The 16,066-nt window shown below is 36.4% G+C and overlaps 2 protein-coding genes across 3 annotated transcripts; one reads left to right on the forward strand and one right to left on the reverse strand.

Annotated features, from left to right (window-relative positions):
* Nucleotides 1-48: 48 nt before the first annotated feature.
* On the reverse strand, nucleotides 49-3,110 carry EMB1006 (Pentatricopeptide repeat (PPR) superfamily protein). Its single transcript, XM_086256075.1, has 2 exons — nucleotides 2,097-3,110; nucleotides 49-1,711 (listed from the first exon to the last, which is right to left on the reverse strand). The coding sequence occupies exons 1-2, from the start codon at nucleotides 2,951-2,953 to the stop codon at nucleotides 388-390; spliced, it is 2,181 nt and encodes a 726-aa protein (XP_086112201.1). The 5' UTR covers nucleotides 2,954-3,110; the 3' UTR covers nucleotides 49-387.
* A 66-nt stretch (nucleotides 3,111-3,176) lies between these two features.
* On the forward strand, nucleotides 3,177-11,437 carry LOC147273260 (DNAse I-like superfamily protein). Of its 2 annotated transcripts, XM_086256076.1 has the most exons (10): nucleotides 3,177-3,311; nucleotides 3,404-3,501; nucleotides 3,604-3,644; nucleotides 4,428-4,477; nucleotides 5,353-5,422; nucleotides 5,574-5,695; nucleotides 7,829-7,959; nucleotides 8,861-9,008; nucleotides 9,141-9,288; nucleotides 10,862-11,437. In XM_086256076.1, exons 1-10 carry the CDS (start codon nucleotides 3,247-3,249, stop codon nucleotides 11,168-11,170), a joined length of 1,182 nt encoding a protein of 393 aa, XP_086112202.1. In that variant the 5' UTR covers nucleotides 3,177-3,246; the 3' UTR covers nucleotides 11,171-11,437. The 2 variants fall into 2 exon arrangements, with proteins under 2 accessions (XP_086112202.1, XP_086112203.1); XM_086256077.1 differs by lacking the exon at nucleotides 4,428-4,477 and having other exon boundaries at nucleotides 3,272-3,311.
* Nucleotides 11,438-16,066: the final 4,629 nt, after the last annotated feature.

The following is a 16,066-nucleotide window of genomic DNA, read 5'->3' on the forward strand; positions in this document are numbered from 1 at the left end:
CCCGACTCGTATGAATTTTAAAATCTATTTGTTCTGATGCTCCTGAAATTAAAACATCAAAATATATATACATGGGCATTTTTCTCCATCAATTTGAAACAAAAACAATACACATCAAAGCTCTCACTCTAGTGAACAGAGTTACAAATGGGATTTCAGACACAGTAAAGAAAACCAGCAACACCAGACTACTGGTGATTTGAAAGCCTAAAAGGAATATTTCTGGGGATTAATAACTTGAGCTTTTATGAATATATAAAACCAGCATCCTGCCAAGTTCCCAACCAAGACAGTGTGTCCTGACATGAAATTATGAAACAGCTATCTCATACACTTTCTGAAAGTCTTAAAGGGCATTCCAGAAAAATATGAGCTGAAGATAGGTCTTCATTCCCCAACACCATTAAACGAATTATTATCAGTTCTCAGATAACGCTTTTTCTTGTTCTTCCAGAACTCATCTTTCTTTCCCTTCTTCTTAACTTTCAACAAACCCATTTTGCTATTAATTATACCGAGAATAGCACTCCTGTCCTTCTTGTTCTTTCTTGCAACTTTGACATCCAAAATTGCCCTAAGCTTCTCATAAGACTTAGCATCTGGCACTTGTCCTTTTTTTATCATTTGCTTGTGGTAGAAAAATGCTCTTTTGAAATCACGAACACGAACATATGCGTAGATCATGGTTGAGTAAGTGACAGAATCAGGTTTTAAATTGAGAGCTGCCATCTCTTTCAACAACTGTGGCAACTTTGCGTGTTGCCCTCCCCGTGCATATGCATTCATCAGCATATTATATGTCAACACTGTTGGTTGCAAACCCAAATTCCCAAATTCAGAAATCACATCTCTTGCTTCAATATAGTGACCTTGTTTAGCAAAGCCATCAAGAAGAGTGTTGAATGTCACCCTAGTCCCCTCAACTTTCTCTTTGATCATCAATTTCCAAAATTTCATCAATGTCTGGGTGTCACCAGCACGCCTAAATGCATCCAGTAATGCAGTATATGTTTCTATGGAGGGCTTTAACCCTTCCCTTCGCATATTCTCAAATGCAATGTAAGCTTTCTCATGCCACCCACTGACTGAATATGCATGAATAAGAGCTGTATAAGAATGTGAAGTTGGACTTATACCAACTTTCTTCATCCTCAAAAATGCATCTGCAGCCATGTCACTCATCTTCTTCTGCCTCCCATATGCACTAATTAGACATGTATAGGATTTGACATTTGGCTCCAATCCCATGTCCTGCATTTCTACCAGCAGCTTCTCAACAATCTCAGACTGCATTTTTCTGCTGTATGCATCCATTAGAATATTAAAGGTGGCAGATGTGGGTTTAATTCCTTTTGATTTCATCTCAGCAAAGAGACCTTCAGCTTCTTCAACTTGGTTGGAATTACAAAAAGCATTCATTAAAGTATTGTACACAATAGCATTTGATGAGATCCCTTTCTTCTCCATTTCTGCTTGAATTATAAGGGCTTCACTCTTCAACCCCTCATCACAGAATGATTTTATAAGAGCGCCCAAAACTTCTTGACTCCATTTGACGCCTTTCCTGTTCATTCTCTCAAAGAACTCCCATGCATCTTTTGCACTACGGCCAATTTTTCGCATGATAGTAATCATTATTGAACATGTAACATGATCCGGAAGGGTATTATTTGCTTCCATGGCCTCATACACCTTCCAAGCATCATCATACCTGAAATAAGTTGGTAAGTATTAATATGAATTTTAGCAAGTTCCTTCATCATCTGAAAGCATTGCCTATTGCATCAATGGCCACAGCTTTGCCAAAAGTTTTGTTTTTCAACTAATAAACAAATAAGTTATGTTAAGAATATGTTAATGTAATGCAATTATGCAAGTAACATGCACGCGAAGCTGATGATCCATACTGCCAGTTACTCATTATATAACAACATTACTTTGCTGCACTAAAATACTACAAGTGAGTTTTTACTTGATGTCAATCTTTTGACTTAGTCTTCTTGATAAGCAAACATACTCATAATTACAAATTGACCAAAACTGAAATACTAAACTACGAAAGAGTAAACTAGAGCAAAGTACCAAGAATGTCATACCTCTTAGAGCACATGAGGCCAGACATTGCAGCATTATAAACGTGAACATTCCTGAATTCCCTCTTGGTTGGTAAATTTCTAAACAAAACCATCAACTTATCCCCGATTCCAGCTCTCCCCAATATAGGAAACAAAACCGAACACGCCCGAGGAGTAACAAGAGAAGGTTCCTGCAAACCCATCCACTCAAAGAAATACAAACAACCCACTAAGAGGCCCTCTTCACCCATCAGCTCCAACACCTCCACGCACTCTTTCTCCCCAACCCTCCCTTCAAAACCTTCCAATACCTCTCCCAGTGTCAAATTCTGCGGCAAATTCCTCGCTTTCTGCAAAATCTCTCCAACAACGCCCTCTGGAAACGCCTTTGAATCAAAATTCGTTGGACCCACTTGTTCCTTATGTCCTTCAAGCACTTCTTCGATACCAGACTCGGTTTCTGATTCGTCCACGAGTTGGGTATCGTCAGCTAGACGCCACAAAGAGCGACGGTTCTTTTGAAGTAAGAGCTTGCCTTCACGTGGAGGGTCTTGGGTTGAAGTGCGAGACTTGAAGAATCTTAGAATTGGATCATCTGGGTCTTCTTCTTGCTCTTCTTCTTCACATGCTTTTAGGTCTTCCTGTTCATCATCATCATCATCATCTTCTTCTTCATCTTCTTCTTCGTCTTGGAGAAAGGGAAGGAAAATGGAGGATGAGGAGTGAGAAGTGGGAGTGGGTGGAGCTGCGTACAGAGAGAAAAGTCTGAGGGTTTTGGAGAGCATAAAGAGGTGAGGTTTTGTGAAAGGGTGGTTTGGAGAGTGACTGTAAATGAAGGGAAGTGGAGGAGGAGGGAGTTGTTGGCGTATGAGAGCCATGGTTTAATGCATAGGTTGCTACTCTGCTCTGATATATCATCAAAACCATCTAATGGTTTATAGTTGGCCACATCAGCAAGTATAAGTTTTGGGATTTCTCTTTTAAAAACCGACGCCGCTACCTCTGTTTTTTCCCTCAGAATCAGCTCCTCTCTCCTAACTCTGTCTCTCACATGACATCTCTCTTCCCGTCTCCCTTGTTTAGTCTCAAGTCCCAACCCTCCACAAATCTTATCTTCGGCTTCAGTCTTGTAACAAGCACCTAGTCCGCGTAGTTGTTGCCTTCTCTATCAATGCTAAGGGCTTTTCCTGTGTTTCCCCGCCTACCCATTCCCTCTTTCACAAGTAATCGAACTATGTAATGCTCGCCAGAAAATGATGCCTCAATTTTACCTTCTTCTTCTTCCTTTTTGTTTTCCTCTCAATAATGATTTGTGGGTTTTGTTGCAGAAGAGTTTTGAGCAGAATGAGCTCAACTCAATCACCAAAATGCCCAAGATTTATTGCTGTTGAAGAGAGTGCCATCTCTTCAATAAGTAAACCTGATGGTAATCTGTTATGCCCTTTATTTATGTCAAAAAATTTTGTTTTTTTGTTTTTGTTTACAATTGTGCTGTAAAGCATGACTTAAAATAATGTGATATTTGCAGGTATCAGGTTTAGTCTTGTGTCGTATAACATTTTGGCTCAGGTATGACTATGACACTCACTTCTCTGATTTAATTTCCCATTTTGTGTTTAATTCGTAGTTTTGTAACTTGTTCCTTTTGGTGTTTATTGTATGAAGTGGGATTAAACAATTAATTGTATTGCACAAAGCACTCTTTGAAAAAATTGGATTTTTTATTTTTTATAACTTAATGGAAATTACATATGACAACAACTATGATAAATATTGTGTTCTCACAGAGCAAGCATAGTAAAATTTGCTTCACAGGACTAGAGAGGAAGGAAAGCTTAAAATTCAAAATTTGTTTCATTGTGAATTTAGTCCCTTTTTACCTTTCTATGCCACATGATGGTTTGATTCTAAGTTTTGTGATCATTATAAAATGAATGGGATAAAATAGTGTTGAGTATATGCAATGCTGTGGGTGTGTGAGACATAATTTATATTTGCCTTATACACTGTTGCATTGGCTTTATCAGGTATGATATAGTGGATTTGTTTGACAAAATTTTGATGAATTTATATATGTTCGTTTCTCATCATTCCCTGTTGAACTGATATATTTTTTTTTTTTGTGTGTTAAATCATTAAATGTGAATTTAATTTACTTTAATTTTCCCTTCCTTTGGTTTTAGTAGTTCTCTTATCTTCATTATGTCATAATTTGTTTTGTGCTGAGGGAACTCCCTACAGATTAGATTTAAGGAATTTAAATCCCTTGTGCATGTTAATTGCCATATTTTGGTTTCTGTTCTCATATTTTTACCCTTAACAATTTCTTTATTTATATTTGTTATGTGATAGGTATTTGTAAAGAGCTCCTTGTTTCCACACTCTCCATCCACTTGTCTCAAGTATAAATCATAACCTAAGTCATCCTTGTTTTCTTATCCTGTGATCAATAATTTCCCTTATTATGTGTTTCATAAATTGGCATGATATTAGAATAATATTGGCTTCGAGGAATACATAGCAAACAATTAAACCTACTATGTCCACAGAATAATAAGCAGGAACTTAGACCTATGTATAAGATAGAATTTGGGTTTGGTTGCATGTATATAACATGTAAATGTTTGTTTTTGCATGCCCAGATGGTATGTCATGTCCCTAGTACATGGTTATACTTTGTTACATTAAATAACTAGCAATAAAAATCAGCTTCTGGTGATGTTTTGACTCGATTTCTGAACATTTGGCGAAGTCCCAGAAGAAATAAATTAGGTTTTTTATTTTGGCAAATTTTTTCTTGCACATGTTATATAAATTCAAAAAGAATCATGAAGATAATAAAGCATATGTTTGCTAAGAAAAAAACTATACATGTCAAAAAGAGTTATGAAGATAATAACATAGGCGTCATACAATATTCTGCTTCAGAAGAATTTTCTTTGTTACCTAGTCCATAACTATTTCTTTTCTTCTTGTACCTCTCTTTTATTTTCAGGTCTATTCAGACTTGCATTTCACTAGAATATACCCCAAATCCTTTCCGTTCCATTATCCTTTAAATTCTATGATGTCCAGAATTCTTGCTACCTTCACATGATGTTTTGACTTTTCCTTTTGACCTTTACATATGAGAAAATTAGCTGAAAGGAGGGAATTCTTGAAAGTATAAAGTTAAAGTATACTTCTTGTTTGTACTTCAGAGTTTGATATCTTAGTTGTATCTGGCCTAGTAACATCTCAAATGACAATTTATATTTGGAAATTATGCTTACTATAGGTGGAAAGCTCGATCACAGGCAATTTTGAGTGTTCTCAAGAACCTTGAAGCTGACTTTCTCTGCCTACAGGTTTTCTTTTCTCTTTCTTTGTTATCTTATTCTAATTCTCTTTGAAGACTGGGGAGGTAACATTCCCTCCTAATGTCTACTTGTTTTGAGTTTAAATACTTGCTATCCCATTTTATATAACTTGTTTTGAAAAATATAAAATTCTTTCCAGGAAGTTGATGAGTACGACAGCTTTTACAAAGGAAATATAGAGAGCAATGGGTATTCTAGTATTTATATTCAGAGGAGTGGGCAAAAGCGTGACGGATGTGGAATTTTTTATAAGCACAACATGTATGTTAAAAATTGATTTCTTTTTCCAATTCAAAAATGTATAAGTTAAAATACTTATTAACTAGAATGACCCATCTAGAAAAATAAGAAAATAATAATAAGAGTAGGCATTTAACATTTAACAACACAAGTGTTGATCTATTCAAATTGTTGGAGACATTTTGTTTGTTATTGGGGCCAAAAATTAACAAGGCCAAGTGTTCATTTGCATGGATAAATATTCAACTAGTAAAGTAAATTGATTGAGCCAATTCTTTGGGTTGTAGAGTGGAGAGTTGGCCATTGAAATACTTGGGGCATCCCACTTGGAGTTAATCCATGGATTGGTAATTTTTGGGATTTGGTGGAAGAGAAAGTGGAAAAGAGATTGGAAGGTTGGAAGAAAGCATTTCTCTCATGAGGAGGTTCGTTAGCTTTGATTCAATTGGTTGTTAGCAGCTTTCTAACCTATTATCTATATTTTAAACAAAAAAATTCCAGCACAAGTGAAATTGATAAGGAATTTTTTTGTGCGAAAATTTTGATTCAAGGGAAGATGGAGCATTAATTATTTGGAGTAGTGCCTCAGGTTAAGGATAAGGGTGGTTTGGGAGTTTGCAATTTGGCGAATAGAAATTAGGCATTACTTGGAACATGGTAATGAGATTTCCGTTGTAGAGGGTTCCCTTATGACATATTGTCTTTAGAAGCAAATATGGGTTGCACTTGCACGAAAATTGGTGGGATTCTAATCCAGTGGTAATAGGTTCATTTCATTGCCCTGAGAAAGACATTTTCCAAGGTTTGATTACCTTGTGCCCTGCTGTCATTTTGTGGTGGGTAATGGGAAGAGGGTCAGATTTTGGGAGAGAGTTGGGTTGTGGAAACTCCTTCGTTCATAACTTTTTCATGTCTCTACAGATTGTCCCTATGTAACAGTATATCCATAGCCAGAATAGTGGTCAGTTCTTTGCCTCCTTTAAGTTGGGATTAAGGATTTTGTAGAAACTTGAATGAATCTGAAATTCGGGAGCTCACTTATTTCAATCTTTATTGGAAACGGTTATTTTGCAACCCTCAAGGCCAGATAGAAGGAGATGGAACTTGGATTCTTCAGGGGTATTTTCCTGTAAATCTATTTTCAAGGAGTTACTTGATAATCCATCTCTTTCTTTGTTCCAAACCTATTCTATGATTTGGAAGGTTAAAGTACCCCCTAAGGTATGTGTCCTTGCTTAGATTATAGCGCATGGTAGGGTGAACACTTGTGATTCGTTGTAGAAGACCTAATGTTAATATTTCTTCCCAATGGTGTATCACATGCAAAGGAGGATTGAGACAATTTGTTTCTTATTGTCCATTGTGTTAAGCTTATGGTTAAGGTTATTTAGGAAGGTTGGACTATGTAGGGTGATTCTAGCAGTTTGCTCGGCTCTATTTTGTGAAAGGCACAAAGGCTCTTAGAGAGGAATGGTTTGGCTGTGTTTTAGGTGGTGTGGTTGAAATGGACTAAAGGAATTTTGAAGGTTTCAGAGGGGAGAGGGTACAGGTTTAATGGGATAAACTAGGTTTTGGACTTCACTTTGGGCTTCGGTTTCTTCTGAGTCTTGGGAAATTCCATTTTTTAATTAATTTTTCTATCTTTTGTGGGTGGAAAGCTGTTATTATCTAGATGTCATGGTTTTTGTTGTATATTAGCTAGAGCTTGATTACATTTAGTGTTTGTATTTAGTGGATACCTTGTCCACAAAGATTGTAATTGTCTTGATTTTTATAGAATTTTGTTTCTCATCAAAAATAAAAAAAAAAGACAATTCCAGAAGGGGGGCTGAGACACTAAACTAGTGGAGTTGATTAAAAAAGTACAAGATTTAGGTTATGTCAAAGAAATATTAATTAAGTTGTATTGATTCCCTGTAGAAGACACTTACAACATCTATGTCATGGAATCATGTGGGAGTTGAGGACTAATGCTCAATTATCTGAAATGTCAAAATGTATAGCATTGTCTCTAGCAATGAGAGACAGATATAGTCACAACTGTACATTATTTCTCTCCAACTATTTTTAAACTTCTCAACCTTATGCTACCTATTTAAATTTAAATGTAAGACTATCTTAATTGTGCCTGTTTAACTTTTCTTCTTTCTACAGGGCAGAGTTGGTGTTAGAGGAGAAAATAGAATACAATGATCTGGTAAACTCAGTTCAAAATGAAAATAAACTAGGTGATGATAAACCAAATGATAAGGAAGCTATTGAAAACAAAGGTGGCCATAAAAATGGTAACTTCCATTACTTATTCGTTCATTTTTTGTCTTGTTTTAAATTTAATCACTTTTGGTGTTCTATGTTCTTGTCGATCCTCGTGGTTAAATTCACAAATTGTAATTAGAAAGGGCATGAGCTTTAGTTAATGTGTACTGATATGATGTTGTTAGTGATGGATAATTACTGTGCTAGTTGCTTTAATTTATATTAGGTGTCATTTCAAAAAGGTTGTATCAGGACAATGTGCTCTGTTGTTGTACTATACAAATTTTCTTTTTTCATTTTCTTTCCTAGATATATGGTTGCCTCTGCAGGGAAAAATATTTTGAAATCTCTTTGCACTTGAACAATAGTATACAAGAGAATACAGATTCATGCTGTTGGAATATAGATATATAGATATATATATATATATATATATATTGATAAGAAACATAAGTTTATTGATCAAAGAAAGTATAAACATGGTGGACAAGGTAGCCACAAACCACAAACTATAAATTGCAACATCTGCTCAACATAATAAATCCAGTACGAAAACAACAGCTACAAGTTCAAATCATAGCAACTAAACCACCACAGCTTTCCAATATATCTACATTGTTGACTTCATGTTGCTCTTGGTGTACTGACTCAGAGGTTCAGAATGTTGGAGTCCCCCTGATTTATGTCATTAATTCATAGTACATCAGAGGGGAGGTCCTCATACGTTGATACTTTCTCTGTGTTATTGTTTTTGTTGTTGTTGTTCACATTGTTGTTGGTTTTTCCCATCTATTCTGTGTTTTTTTCTTTTGGTGTTTTTAATCATAGTTTTTCGTTTTTCTTATTACAATTTTTCCTCAGAACTAATGATCATTGATGATTACTATCTGGGTTTCTTATGACAATTTTTTCATTCACCTGTATCTTCAGTTTCAACATTAAAAAGCACTCAGGATCGTGGAGATCCTTATGATCCTCATGTCAGACTAAAACGTGATTGTGTTGGAATTATGGGAGCATTCAAGCTAAAAAATCCTTCTAATCATGTTGTTATCGTGGCAAACACACACCTTTACTGGTACAGTTGTTGATTTTTTTTTTTATTTGTTTCCTACTATTTTATGTGGTGTTGTGTTTAGGTTTCTTTGCCTAGCATGGGGTTTATATTTATATGTTCAAATTGTATGGGATATTGTTGTTTATCCTTCAGGGATCCAGACTGGGCTGACGTTAAGCTTGCGCAAGCTAAATATCTTCTATCACGCTTAGCTCGATTTAAAACATTGGTATCAGACAGATTCGAGTGCATTCCTTTATTAATTGTAGCTGGTGACTTCAATTCAACCCCAGGGGATAAGGTTTGATGCCCTTAACCTTCTTAATTTACTTGGTTTCCTCTTTCAATTTCCTATGGCATGGTTGTGTTTGATTGGTTCAGATCCTTTGGGTTTTGTCTTAGTCCATGAAGGCAGTTGGTGGTGCGTGCAAGTCTTCTGGTTTTTTAATTTCATTGTTAAGTAACAGTATTGCCTAATATGAGTCCAAAATATGTGAACTCTACCATTAATATAACATATAAAAACTTGCCTGAACTTTTGCACAAAAACTATCCACTTTTAATTCTTCTAGTTGGTGACTGAACTTGTAGAAAAGGAAGAAACTGAAAAAATATGTTTAGTATACAGGTCATATTATTCAGCTCCAAAAAAAACAAAATTACAGGTCATATTAATAATATATTAACAAATTCTATGAATCCATCTTTTCTTTTGGTCGTATTCTCTGAACCCCATCTGGGGAGAGAGTATTTTGAGTAACTTGGTTTCCTCTTTGTATTGCCTATTGCATTTTTGTGTCTGAATTGTTTAGATTCCCTTGGTTTTATCTTAGTCCATGCAGCCAGGTGATGATGCCTGAGAGGGTGTTCCAGACTCCCAGTATTTAAATTTCATTGTTAAACAACAGTCTTGTCTAATACGAGCCAAAGTATGTTGGAAGTTTTGTGAGCAACAGAAAAATAAGTAGATTTATAAAAAAAAAATGATGTTAGTGTGAATAAAAACTAACATAAAACATAGAAAGTGTTTGTGGAGACCATACGGGGCTCCTAGAAGCATCCAAGTAAAAGACTTTCAAGCTGAGATCAAGTTTCTGGCAAGTAGCTTGCTTGCTTGGAAAAATCTTCAATGTCCTTGGGAAGTTGGGATAAGGGTTTCAGAAGAGTTATTGTTCAGTCTGACTCTGCTATTGCAGTTCGGCTTGTGAACAGTGTGGTGTGCTCTGAGCATCCTTTATCTGAGTTAATCCTTAGCTGTCGGAATTTCATGGGCCGCTCTTGGGAATGTGAGGTGGTTCGTGTGTACAGAGAGAGAAATATGGTGGCTGACCGTATGGCGGATCTGGCTTTGTCCCTTCCACTTGGGGTTGTTTGGTTTTCTGCTCCTCCTCCAAGTATTGAGCAGTTTGTTAGAGTATCTCCAGGCCTTCCCTAAACTTTTCCCCAAATTTAAATTTGGGGAAAAATGATATAAAACATAGCTCCAACCATTCCCCAAAATCTCCCCAAATTTGAGATTTTCCTAAAATTTTTCCCAAATCAAGTTAAATGGATGGGGCTCCTCAAACTCTTCACAAACCTCCAGTCAAATTTTAGACTAGAAACCCAAACAAAAAAAAGATATAGGGAAAATTTCTACTTTAGCATTGGATAGTCTTTCCCAAAATCTAACTTTTTTCCCTAAATTATCCTCAAATTGAAGAAAAATATAGGAAAAGGACTGGAGATGCTCTGAGAGATAGAGATGACATATAAGGAGTTCTTCGTTTTTGTCGTGTAGTGTAGGTTCTTTATGTTTGGGCTTTGAGCCACGATTGTTACCAAAAAAAAAAATTCTAATAGTTCCACTAGTTCTAACATTTTTGACATTTCAGGTTTATCAGTACCTTATTTCGGGCAACCCTTCATCGGAACCGACGCCAGATATTTTAGAAGATCTGCCCATTCCCTTGTGCAGTGTGTATGCTTCTACAAGAGGTGAACCGCCATTTACAAATTGCACCCCTGGCTTCACTGATACCCTTGATTATATATTCTTTTCCCCATCTGACCACATAAAACCAGTCAGTTTTCTTGAGCTTCCAGAACCAGACTCTTCTGATGTTTATGGCGGACTACCAAACTTCATCCATCCAAGCGATCATTTACCAATTGGTGCTGAATTTGAGATATCTAGGGAATAAATTGCTTGATAGGGCAAGGAAACTTTTGCTTCCTCGCAAAGTTTTGTTTTTTTTGTAGGATTTCTTGAACATCCCATTGATGAAGATTTGAGAAAGGAGAAGACCAAACAGTTTGAAGATTTCATGCATAGGATTTTGTTGTCAAGATTTGGCTCTTCAACCTGATTTGACTTTAATTTGAGATTGTAAAATAATTTTAAGTGCCTAGATTTGAATAGATTGCAACTTTTTATGTATGATTAACATATTTGAAATTTAACAAAATGTTATTAATGTTTTGGCTTAATTATGCCTATGCTTTTTGAATTATGACTCGTGTCTCACTTTACCCTCCGAATGCCATCGACTCATTTTACCCCTGGAAATTCTAATTGAAGGAGATTCTAAACTTGTTATTGATTGTTTGTTGGGGAATTATTCATGTCCATGTTGAGCTTGTTCGGTTATTCAAGGCGTTCATCTTCTTGCTCAAAGATTATCAATATTCGGTTCTTTGAGGTGTTATGTGAAGCCTGCTTCATGACAGATGGTCTTACTCAGATCACTCATCTTCTTTAGCTCAAATTTAGGACCATTCCCTTCCTCTTTCAGACTTATTGGCTTAAAAAGAGAAAACCAAATAACGTTTCGTTGTTAAAAATGTAAATGCACAATGAGACCGCACTGAGCACAATATAAATCAGTCCAATGACCTTTAAGTGAAGAAATGTTGAAGTCCTATCCTAGTAGTGTCTCTTTCTCAAAAAGGTTAAAACAGTGACATTTCAGGCCTTTACCACAAAAGCATGATTTACACAACCTGTTGATGCTGTTGCTAATACATATCAACACACATTATCTCTGTAGTTATTAAAGTAGCCTATTTGGAAGGGCCATAAATTATTTTGCGTGCGCCTAAGTTCGATCCCCTCCCTTTAATAAAAAAAAAAAAAAAAACACACACACACACACACATTATCTCTAATCCCATATACCACACTATACTCTGCCTACCCAAATAATAAAGTCCTACATTACATACATGAGCTATGAATTGTCACAATCTTCAATAATCATTAGCTTAAAATATCTATAAGTTTTTTTAGATTATCATTATTAGCTACAAAGTTTTCAGTTAACTTATAAATTGAGACAATGCTTTCATGATTATTCTCCTTCACGATTATAAATTGCGTCCCTTTTTCCTAGTTAAGAACAAAAAAATCAGAGTACACAAGACAAAGGAGTTGAATGGATATCAAATATACATAACATGATCGATGACATGAGAACTCTTCAGCAATTCTTAAGCATAAGCTTTACCTCTATTAGCTCGTTTATATTGAACTAGTACAGAGTCCAGTAGGTAGAATTAATGCATCTGAATCCTCTACTGATTTTTTTTTATGTTGATTTTGTGCTTGTGGTTATGTTAATCGAAGTGGTTTTAAACATAAGTACAAAATCAACACCAAAAAATCAACAAATAATCTATTTTTCATATGTAGGTAGGTTCTCATCAATTCCTTCATGATCAATACAGTACTCGTGGATCACTTACTAGAATCAGTAGTGGAGGTGCAAGGAGTAACTGGGATTGAAAAATATGGATCAACCAACAATACTTCATATCCCAATCCCTCCCTTGTATCATCATCACATATTGCATCAGAGCAGAACTCGTTGTAAAATGATCTCGCCTTTCTTAGAATGTAGTTGATACAAGATTTCAGGTACCAAAGGCCTAACCTAGGAGGTTCTCGTGCCTCAAATCTTCCTTTAAACTTGCTCTTTTTCTCCTTCACATCTTCACTTTCCAAAAGAGTAGTACTACTTTCCAACTTAACATGGTTCCAGCAGCTGCTATGTTGGTGACCAAAATTTTGATGATGGGGAAATGCAGAAGTATTTATCACTCCCTTTTTGTATGATACTGGTTTGGTGAATTTTCTATAATGGGGCTTCAAGGGTCCTGCTAGGCATACAAGTTGGGAGGCCATGATAGAATGTGATAGATAAAATTGATTAGTGGTATGCAATGTGGGAAGGAATGGAGGGTTGTAATGTTTTATATATATGGTCACTGAATGGGTTGTGAGGGCTACTAATTGAATCTGCTATGGTACATGAGCATGTGAAATATAGGACCACACTTTGCCATCCCAATATGTTGTCTTTTTTATGAAAACGTTCAAGTACTAACTGCATGACATTGGCCAACTCCATCTTAATAAGTTTCATGTTTTATGCGTTGCATGAAATCTGACTTAACATGACTCTTATGAACTCGAATTGACCCATATATGTTACTGCTATATATGACTGTTTCTCTAGTTTATATGTCACAACCAATCAGATAGACATATATAAATCTAGAAGAATCACATACACATGCCGTGTATGTGCATTATGTGATCAAAGTTATAATAAGGTGTTAGGAAAAGTAGTGATAGGGAAAAGTTCCTTGCCCAGTTGGCTTCAATGTAAGCTGCTCTGCAACAGAGTATGCCAAATTAACTATGAAAACCATAAAAGGGAAAAAAAAAAAGAAAAAAAAAGCTATATTTAAATGTGAATCATTAACTACATCAGTAGCACTTAAGAGTCTAATTAAGATCCATAATAAATCATCTAGTGGGAAAAAGAATCTCTCCACCAGAATTCAGTTGTGAACGGCTTACCATACATAGAATGACAATTTCTTATATGGTCATTTTCATAATTGCCATGGACATTTACCAAATACTCAATAGTGTCGCTATTGTGCAAATGTATATAAGCCACTAGTTTATGTTGAGAAAAAAGTCCGACGTGGGAATGTGGTCTTGCATAGAAGTTTATAAGGATATTGGGCCTTTCCTTTCATTGCCAATTGGTTTTGGTTTTGAAGCTCCATTTTTGTCACCCAATATGAGTTGTTCACGTGTTTGACTTGAGTAACCCACACATGAGGGGGTGTCTTGAGAGAAAGTCTCACATTAGGAATGTATGGCATTGCATAGAAGTTTATAAAGGGTTTAGGCCAATCGGGAATGTACGACATGTTTTCTAATATTGTTCGAAGTAAAACAAAGATAAGAGACTGTTAGTTCTAGGAATTTAGAAATTGACTTCTCCTTGCCAATTTCTAAAACATTGTAATCATTCAATCATTGTCACATTCAACAAGTTCTAGGGATTTTATTTCTTAAGGTTTGGTTTTTAGGTTAAGACATCAAGATTGAAGATCAAGAGCTTATGCACTAAGGTAAAATGCATTTCATGCATCATAATTCATTTGAGCCCATGAGGTTGTGTGTGTTGAAATTTGGGCCTGTCATATGTTTAATGAACTCAGCCCATTACATGTGTTAATGGTGTTGTAGTTGGATCCGTCACATAGTGTTATTTCTGTAAGCCCACCTCTTGATTTAATAATCATGTGCCATGCACATGTGATTTCCCTCATCTGTTTTAATCCTCTCTCACGTGCACTATTCATCGTCTTACACACACACATGTGAACTATTCACTATCTTCTTCAGCTAACTCACGCACATAGCATGTGAATATTCTTTTAGCTGATATATTCCTTTCATCTCTTATCTCTATCCACATTGTCATTCTCATCCATTCTTGGACATTCCTTTGCTAGCTGTCATTTGTCATTTAGCTCAAAGCAAGTGAGAATCCTCCATGTGTCTAGGTTAGGTGAGAATTTGTTTTTGGACAAAATAGAGTGCATTATCTCTCATTTGCCTCAACTCTTTCATTTTGGATTTTTCACGGTTTGACATTGAGAAAGAGAGTTCAAGTTATACCAGTGAGAAAAAATATTTTTCTGATGAAAGATGATTATTAAAATCTTTTTATGTTTTCTAAAATCTAAGTTGGTTGTTTTGTGTTCATCATCATTATCAAACACTCATATAGATTTTAGATTTGGATTCTCCATCGACTTCTTCAAATTTTGTAACTTGAAGGGGCTGATTTTTATAGAATCCAAAATTGCATTTCATAGCATTTATTTTGGTTCCACTGTGTCTGTGTTGCTGATTGGTGTCATGCATTGAAAAGCTTAAGGAGTGAGCTACCAATTACATGATGAACTGATTGTTTGGCTCAAAGAGTTTGCATAAGGGTAAAAAGCTGCCACTTAGAATTAGGATTTAAGTGAATGAGCTTGCTTGTGTGTTTGCCCTTGTATTGAAACTCTTGAATAGTGGATTACCCGATCAACCAAAAAAGACCCTCATTTTTTTAACCCTTTGTGGTTTTTCTGGGCATCAAAATTGTGTCCCTCTTCTATGTGTTGCTGTCTTTAATCTGTGATATAAACACCAACAACACACACTCTTCACATGAGCATGATAACATGAATACTTGAATGTTGAATTGCTTCTCGTAAAACTATCACACACCACTTTAGATCTTGCTAGCACTGGATGCCTACAATGATAGATCCTCTGAGTATTTAGGTTGTCACTTGGTTTTTTCAAATCGCACTGCACTTTTGTTGTTGCTAGCACTGGGATGCCTAAACTGATGGATCCTTAAGTGCTTAGGTTGTCACTTGATCCTTATAGGGGTGGGCATCAACCCGTCCGAACCCGGCCCGCCCGCCTCCACCGACCCGCCAAGCAGCAAGCCGACCCGTCCGATCACTAACGGGCCAGTGTCGGCCACCCCCTTCCACCGACCGTCGAAGCCGGCCCGCCCGCCAAGCTTCCAGCCACCATCTTCTCAGGCAAGCCAGTAGCCACCATCTTCTCAGGCACTGCAAGTCTGCAACCACCTCCATTTCCGTCACCGTTCACCTCCATTCCGCCATCAACCACCTCCATTTCTGTCACCAACCACCTCCATTTCCGGCACCGTCCACCATCGTCCACCATTGCAGCACAAGAACCACCTCCACCAGCCACCATTTCTCAGGCG

The sequence above is a fragment of the Dryas octopetala genome, chromosome 9, assembly GCF_963921425.1.
Source record: "Dryas octopetala chromosome 9, drDryOcto1.1, whole genome shotgun sequence".
Taxonomy (NCBI): domain Eukaryota; kingdom Viridiplantae; phylum Streptophyta; class Magnoliopsida; order Rosales; family Rosaceae; genus Dryas; species Dryas octopetala.

Excerpts from the sequence above, each read along its gene's own strand:
- EMB1006 (XM_086256075.1), bottom strand. The coding sequence starts at position 2,953 with ATGGCTCTCATACGCCAACAACTCCCTCCTCCTCCACTTCCCTTCATT. Across the intron at positions 1,712-2,096 it reads GGCCTCATGTGCTCTAAGAG|GTATGATGATGCTTGGAAGG; the intron begins GTATGACATTCT and ends AACTTATTTCAG.
- LOC147273260 (XM_086256076.1), top strand. The coding sequence starts at position 3,247 with ATGCTAAGGGCTTTTCCTGTGTTTCCCCGCCTACCCATTCCCTCTTTC. Across the intron at positions 5,696-7,828 it reads ATTTTTTATAAGCACAACAT|GGCAGAGTTGGTGTTAGAGG; the intron begins GTATGTTAAAAA and ends TTCTTTCTACAG. Across the intron at positions 9,289-10,861 it reads ATTCAACCCCAGGGGATAAG|GTTTATCAGTACCTTATTTC; the intron begins GTTTGATGCCCT and ends TTGACATTTCAG.